General features: G+C 44.6%; 1 protein-coding gene across 4 annotated transcripts; it reads left to right on the top strand.

Moving 5' to 3' along the window:
* Nucleotides 1–477: 477 nt before the first annotated feature.
* Nucleotides 478–6,975, top strand: LOC142989023 (OX-2 membrane glycoprotein-like). Of its 4 annotated transcripts, XM_076138380.1 has the most exons (9): nt 3,415–3,627; nt 3,841–4,045; nt 4,137–4,256; nt 5,168–5,503; nt 5,603–5,899; nt 5,991–6,044; nt 6,131–6,221; nt 6,360–6,407; nt 6,622–6,964. In XM_076138380.1, the coding sequence occupies exons 3-9, from the start codon at nt 4,211–4,213 to the stop codon at nt 6,665–6,667; spliced, it is 918 nt and encodes a 305-aa protein (XP_075994495.1). In that variant the 5' UTR covers nt 3,415–3,627; nt 3,841–4,045; nt 4,137–4,210; the 3' UTR covers nt 6,668–6,964. The 4 variants fall into 4 exon arrangements, 3 of the variants coding, with proteins under 3 accessions (XP_075994497.1, XP_075994496.1, XP_075994495.1); XR_012960644.1 differs by lacking the exons at nt 3,415–3,627; nt 3,841–4,045; nt 4,137–4,256; ... (3 more) ...; nt 6,131–6,221; nt 6,360–6,407 and adding exons at nt 482–961; nt 1,873–2,208; nt 2,308–2,604; nt 2,770–2,870; nt 2,978–3,055 and having other exon boundaries at nt 6,622–6,975; XM_076138381.1 differs by lacking the exons at nt 3,415–3,627; nt 3,841–4,045; nt 4,137–4,256; ... (4 more) ...; nt 6,360–6,407; nt 6,622–6,964 and adding exons at nt 479–961; nt 1,873–2,208; nt 2,308–2,604; nt 2,773–2,870; nt 2,978–3,156.
* The last annotated feature ends 525 nt before the right edge of the window (nt 6,976–7,500 follow it).

Consider the following 7,500-nt stretch of genomic DNA (forward strand, 5'->3'; position numbering starts at 1 on the left):
ATTACTTTACTTTAACATTCTAAAATGACACCTTTATGTTCAACCAACACGAGATTAAACCTTTTAATCCAACATGATGCTAATAAAGCAAAATATAAACATAAACTTTGTACTTTTGGCTCTAACATCAATAAAAGTTCATTCATTCATTCATAACCTGCATTGTTGTTGTTTGTTGTTGTTGTGGCCATTAGTTTCCTGTTCATGATTCATCTAAAGGTGAAGTAAACTCTCCTATGCTGCACATGGATCTTCTGTCTTTGCTTCATCTGGGTGTTGAGGTTTCATCAAGTTTCCTTCTCTACAGTTTAACCCTCACATGAATACTAAATATAGCAAACATGACATGAAAACCATCGCTAGGACATCAATGATTCTCTCTCTTTGTGTCTCTCTTTCCGTCTCTGTCTCCATCTATCAGTCTGTCTCTCTGTGTCTGTGTCTGTCTCCCCCCCCCCCCCCCCCCCCCTCGTTCGGAGAAGATAAAAGAGGAACGCATCAACGTCCTGATGAAGCAAATTCTTCTCGGTCTCAGTTTTTGTACACTTGTCCCCTTTTGACTTCCACAGTTTCCTACTGATGTTCTTTCTTCTTGCTTTGCACTTTATCCGCTTTGTGTTGACAGCCGAGATCTCGATCATCGCAAACTCTCTTCTCGACTGTCCAGACTGTCTGCCTGCCTGCCAGACTGCCTGTCTGTCTGCCTGCCTGCCTGCCTGTCTGTCTGTCTGTCTGTCTGCCTGCCTGCCTGCCTGTCTGTCTGTCTCGTTATGCTCGGTGGGTGAGAGAGGTTAGAAATGATTAATTTTTGCTTGTAATCTGTACACGGATTGGATGAGAAGGTCCTCCCTGAATGACGTCACGCTGAGCGTTGGAGATTTGAATTCAAATTTAGTAGCGTTACCGTCAGCAGTCATGTGTGTTCTTCTTCTCTTGTTCCTGCTGGATATCTCTCCTCAAGGTAAATATATTTGTCTTTCACTACGTTCCTGTTAGGTTCATGTTAGAGGCATTATTCTACCAATGTATGACAGCAGTATCATAAAGGCTCTGTCCCGATATCAGTGAGCTGCTTCTTCATGCTGTCTCCTCAGGCAGCTTAGTGGGACATGATCATCCTACATAACTACAGATGTGTCAAAACTAAATCACAGGCTTTAAGACAGAGTTTATATTTATACTTTTATGTATGTAGCCTTCCAGCGGTTGGACGTTTCCGGTATTAAAGTTGCTCCAGGCTTCATCTTTGATATTCTTAAGACCACGTTCCAGTAAATGTGGATATAGAAATGTAAACCTACACGGAACTCTGCATGAATATAAGTTGTTTTCTCTTGGAGGTTTTAAGTTCTGCAACCGTAAAAAGAATAGAATTACAAGGAACAAGGATTTTTACGTTACGCACGTGACACTGAATGTAATTTTACATTTCAAACTGTGTTTTATTATACAAGGTCGCCTATGAGATTGGAATTATTATAATTATCAACAAGTATTACAATTTAAATCTAATAATAATTGTTTATTCCAACTTAATGGACGACAGAGTATTTAGCCTCAGCACTCTATGATGATCCATATCATCCACCTGCACACTGAGTTAATACAAGTAAAGATTGTGTAGAATCACTTGAAGTAGAAGAAAGTATGAGGTTACATCACATTGCGATCATTTAGCAGACGCTTTTAATACAAAGCTACTTACATTACATTACCAACGATTTCACAGAGGGGGGGGCAGTTGGGGGTTCAGTCCTTGCCTCAGGGGCACCTCGGCAGAGACTTGAACCAGCAACCCGCCGGTTCCCAAGCGGAAGCCCTATCCACTGAGCTACTGCCTGGTTCTGAGCAGTAAATCTCTCTGTCATGCAGGTGTCAGAGGGTGGATAGAGACCCAGCAGACCGTGATGGCAGAGTTTGGACACCAGGCTCAGATCCCCTGTGAGCTGCTGGAGACCAGAAATGTTCTTCAGGTCACATGGCAGAAGGTCAGAGGTCAGGGGACGGTCAATCTGGCTGCTTACAGTGAATTCTTCGGGACCAAGGTCAATGCTGGATTTGAAGGCAAAGTGGAGGTGAAGCCTGGATTGCAGAGCTCCTCCTTGGTGGTGAGGAACCTGACGGAGCAGGATGAGGGCTGCTATCTCTGCTTGTTCAACACCCACCCAGACGGAGCCATCACTGGCAAATCCTGCCTCAAACTCTACGGTAACTACTTCTCTGTACCCCCATCAGAGCTGGTTTGTTCAGGTGAAGGTGTGGTCAGATGTTCTTGTATCTGAGTATCTGTCCTTGTTTCCCCTGCAGAGCTGCATGAACCCAGACTGGACCTCAGAGACTCAAACCGCACCGTGTCCTGTTCAGTCACAGGCAGACCTGCTGTCACAGTGTCTCTGAGCGTCTCAGGATGTGACCTCTCTTCACCTCACACCAGTACCAGTGTCATCAACGCCAACGGCACGGTGTCCGTCACTGCCACAGCTGGACTGTCAGCGGTCTGCAGCAGCAGCACAGCACAGGTCAGGTGTGCGGGGCGAGTGTTCTCTGGTCCTGAGAGAGAGACCATCACAACCCTACATGTAGACGACGAGCCCTCCACCCTGGGTGAGAAACACTTCCTATGCTGCAGGAACTGGATGATTGATTGATCGAGTATTTCATCATGCTCCTCAGTTTGGTTTTGATCCTTTAGCTTCATCTAGCAGCCATGTGGAGTGATACCTGCATGTTCATGTAACTGAACCACAACATTCCTACATCATCTTTCAGCAGGAGATGCTGGATCGTCTCAAACCTGGACTGCTGTCATAGTTTTAATTGTTATCTTCATCGGCTGCTGTGGGTGTTTTGGCTGTGATGAGATGTAGAAGGTGAGGTTGATCTTTAAACCCTCCAACACATTTCCTCACCAACACGTGTGTTTAGACTCTCACTCATGTGTGTGTAATGGGATTTAAAGACATCTTCATTGTGACAGCTTGCAGCTTCGTGTCAGACTTGGACTCTAGGCGACAAAGACCGGACCTTCAGCAAGCACATGATCAAGATCACTAAGGTTGATTATCTCCCTCTCTGCAGTATGTCCAGCATGAGACTGTCCCCCTGTGGTTCATTCTCTGGTGTCCATGTTCTCTCCCTGTTCTCATACTAACTCTCTCTCTCCTCTCTCTCTCTCTCTCTCTCTCTCTCTCTCTCTCTCTCTCTCTCTCTCTCTCTCTCTCTCTCTCTCTCTCTCTCTCTCTCTCTCTCTCTCTCTCTCTCTCTCTCTCTCTCTCTCTCTCTCTCTCTCTCTCTCTCTCTCTCTCTCTCTCTCTCTCTCTCTCTCTCTCCTCTCTCTCTCTCTCTCTCTCTCTCTCTCTCTCTCTCTCTCTCTCTCTCTCTCTCTCTCTCTCTCTCTCTTTTCCCCCCCTCCCCTGTGCTCATACTAACCCTCCCTCTCTCTCTTCTGTGCTCATACTAACCTTCCCTCTTGCCCGTGGGGCTCCACACTCTGGGTGTCGGAGCTCCCGGCTGTTTTCCAGTTCTCTTGGCTGCTGTGCTGTCTCCATGCTAGAAGGCTTCCCACCCCAGCAGGTCAACCAAAGCCCATCAACCATCCTGCCACCCGAGTCTGGGCCGCTGTTATGGGTCTGTGAAGCCTCTAATGCCCTTTGAGATGGTTGTTTGGGGTTGGATACATTTGATTTAAATTTCAAAATCCTGAAGTAAAGGATCAGTAATTAAGAGTATATATGTAAGATTGTGAAGAATCGCTTTGAAGAAGAAAGAAAGTATGAGGTTCTGAGCTCATGTAGGAGTGTTCCAACAGTGTGTAACTAACAACAATCTGGCTGCTTACAGTAAATTCTTCGGGACCTCTCTTCACCTCACACCAGTACCAGCGTCAGAGCGACCAGAGATGTTCTTCAGGTCACATGGCAGAAGGTCAGGGGTCAGGGGGAGGTCAATCTGGCTGCTTACAGTAAATTCGTTCGGAACCAAGGTCAATGCTGGCTTTGAAGGCAAAGTGGAGGTGAAGCCCGGATTGCAGAGCTCCTCCTCGGTGGTGAGGAACCTGACTGAGCAGGATGAGGGCTGCTATCTCTGCTTGTTCAAAATTCACCCCTATGGTAACTACCATTTCTTATCCTTCACAGGGGAGCTCCTGAATGACGTCACGCTGAGGGTTGGAGATTTGAATTCAAATTTAGTAGCGTTACCGTCAGCAGTCATGTGTGTTCTTCTTCTCTTGTTCCTGCTGGATATCTCTCCTCAAGGTAAATATATTTGTCTTTCACTACGTTCCTGTTAGGTTCATGTTAGAGGCATTATTCTACCAATGTATGACAGCAGTATCATAAAGGCTCTGTCCCGATATCAGTGAGCTGCTTCTTCATGCTGTCTCCTCAGGCAGCTTAGTGGGACATGATCATCCTACATAACTACAGATGTGTCAAAACTAAATCACAGGCTTTAAGACAGAGTTTATATTTATACTTTTATGTATGTAGCCTTCCAGCGGTTGGACGTTTCCGGTATTAAAGTTGCTCCAGGCTTCATCTTTGATATTCTTAAGACCACGTTCCAGTAAATGTGGATATAAAAATGTAAACCTACACGGAACTCTGCATGAATATAAGTTGTTTTCTCTTGGAGGTTTTAAGTTCTGCAACCGGAAAAAGAATAGAATTACAAGGAACAAGGATTTTTACGTTACGCACGTGACACTGAATGTAATTTTACATTTCAAACTGTGTTTTATTATACAAGGTCGCCTATGAGATTGGAATTATTATAATTATTAACAAGTATTACAATTTAAATCTAATAATAATTGTTTATTCCAACTTAATGGACGACAGAGTATTTAGCCTCAGCACTCTATGATGATCCATATCATCCACCTGCACACTGAGTTAATACAAGTAAAGATTGCATAGAATCACTTGAAGTAGAAGAAAGTATGAGGTTACATCACATTACGATCATTTAGCAGACGCTTTTAATACAAAGCTACTTACATTACATTACCAACGATTTTACAGAGGGGGGAGCAGTTGGGGGTTCAGTCCTTGCCTCAGGGGCACCTCGGCAGAGACTTGAACCAGCAACCCGCCGGTTCCCAAGCGGAAGCCCTATCCACTGAGCTACTGCCTGGTTCTGAGCAGTAAATCTCTCTGTCATGCAGGTGTCAGAGGGTGGATAGAGACCCAGCAGACCGTGATGGCAGAGTTTGGACACCAGGCTCAGATCCCCTGTGAGCTGCTGGAGACCAGAAATGTTCTTCAGGTCACATGGCAGAAGGTCAGAGGTCAGGGGACGGTCAATCTGGCTGCTTACAGTGAATTCTTCGGGACCAAGGTCAATGCTGGATTTGAAGGCAAAGTGGAGGTGAAGCCTGGATTGCAGAGCTCCTCCTTGGTGGTGAGGAACCTGACGGAGCAGGACGAGGGCTGCTATCTCTGCTTGTTCAACACCCACCCAGACAGAGTCATCACTGGCAAATCCTGCCTCAAACTCTACGGTAACTACTTCTCTGTATCCCCATCAGAGCTGGTTTGTTCAGGTGAAGGTGTGGTCAGATGTTCTTGTATCTGAGTATCTGTCCTTGTTTCTCCTGCAGAGCTGCATGAACCCAGACTGGACCTCAGAGACTCAAACCGCACCGTGTCCTGCTCAGTCACAGGCAGACCTGCTGTCACAGTGTCTCTGAGCGTCTCAGGATGTGACCTCTCTTCACCTCACACCAGTACCAGCGTCATCAACGCCAACGGCACGGTGTCCGTCACTGCCACAGCTGGACTGTCAGCGGTCTGCAGCAGCAGCACAGCACAGGTCAGGTGTGCGGGGCGAGTGTTCTCTGGTCCTGAGAGAGAGACCATCACAACCCTACATGTAGACAACGAGCCCTCCACCCCTGGTGAGAAACATTTCCTATGCTGCAGGAACTGGATGATTGATTGATCAAGTATTTCATCATGCTCATCAGTTTGATTGGTTTGATCCTTTAGCTTCATCTAGCAGCCATGTGGAGAAGGACTCTGGGGTTGATAACAGTGGTTACAGTAAGTTGATACATGTGATCTGACCTCATTATTACAAAGCATGCTGGGTAAATTGATGCTTAATCTCCCTCTTTTCTCTCTCATAGTTGCTGTTATATCCATTCTTGTGGGTGTTTTGGTTTTTGGATCTCTTGTTGCCTATCTCACCTTTTTTGTGTGGAAAGCTCAGAAATTCAGGTAATAAGATCAACCAGCTTCAAACTGTTAGTCTGTGAGCGTCACACCAACAGAGGATGAAGCAGGCGAGCAAATCTACCACACATCTGTCAAAGGTGAAGTGAAGCTTGTCTCATGTTGCCCCTCTCTTTTGTTCAGGGACCCTGAGCAGAACAAGAAGCCTCAAACATCAGACGACACTGATGAGTAAGAGAACTGAACATCCTTTCACTGCTTCTTCATATATTTGATTATGTTTTCACTCTTTAATGTTGGATGTTGTCCACCTTTCTTGAAAATCTATACAATAACACCACATACAAACCACACAGTCTCTAGTTTAAACTTTTAACCATATAGGAAATATATGAGATCATTTATAAAAAGCAGAAATGTTTCAACTTTGTGTTTCGTCCTCCAGGCCTCACACACCTTTGATCGAGCAGGAGAACGAGACCAGGAAGTGATCGCCACGTGTAGTTAGGTGTTTGTTTTGATTCAGTGATGTTCTGTTTATCTCCTCAGTCATGAAGCATGTTGGTGTTGATGCTCTGTGATCTGTGTGGATCAGACTCATTCATAATCTGATCAGCTGAATCTATTATTGTTCAGTTGTATCATATTGATCGTGTTATACAGTTTGCACCTTATCAATGTTTGATTTTGTTGAGATAAATGTATATAGTCATTAAAAGTTATTTGTATAAATACAGTAATAGATGGACTCCTTTCGGATAAACACACACTCACACACACATTCATGTATTTCTTTCTTTCTCCACCAGAGAATGTGGATGTGATCGACACACAATCGTTGCACTTTGTTGTCTGTTCATCAGATCAAAATCTCTGACTTGTCTTAAACCGTTTCCTCTCGGGGTGAAATGCTGCCTTCACACACGAGACATGACGGCTAACGACAGTGGGAGAGTTAGAGAGGATATTATGTACATAGAAGTGAAAGTGTGAGATGGAGCTACGTTGGAGGGGGCGTGTCCATGTCCGTCCAGCAGTCATGTGTGTTCTTCTCTTGTTCCTGCTGGATATCTTTCCACAAGGTAAATATATTTGTGTTTTACTACGTTCCTATTAGGTTCACGTAAGTAGGATTATACCACCAATGTATGACAGCAGTATCATAAAGGCTCATCAATGTCACAAATTGTAAATCATAGCTTTTTAGACTGAGATTTTATAAATTATTTCTACTTATATTTAATATCTTATATTATTATATATCGGCCTGTCTGTCAAATTTCTAAATCATTGTGGCCCCTCAGCCAAAAGGTAGTAGGCAATA

This window comes from Genypterus blacodes, unplaced genomic scaffold (genome assembly GCF_046128005.1).
Source record: "Genypterus blacodes isolate CSIRO-AG114 ecotype Tasmania unplaced genomic scaffold, CSIRO-AGI_Gbla_v1 ptg000364l_1, whole genome shotgun sequence".
NCBI lineage: Eukaryota > Metazoa > Chordata > Actinopteri > Ophidiiformes > Ophidiidae > Genypterus > Genypterus blacodes.

Excerpts from the sequence above, each read along its gene's own strand:
- LOC142989023 (XM_076138380.1), top strand. The coding sequence starts at position 4,211 with ATGTGTGTTCTTCTTCTCTTGTTCCTGCTGGATATCTCTCCTCAAG. Across the intron at positions 5,900-5,990 it reads CAACGAGCCCTCCACCCCTG|CTTCATCTAGCAGCCATGTG; the intron begins GTGAGAAACATT and ends TTGATCCTTTAG. Across the intron at positions 6,408-6,621 it reads ACATCAGACGACACTGATGA|GCCTCACACACCTTTGATCG; the intron begins GTAAGAGAACTG and ends TTCGTCCTCCAG.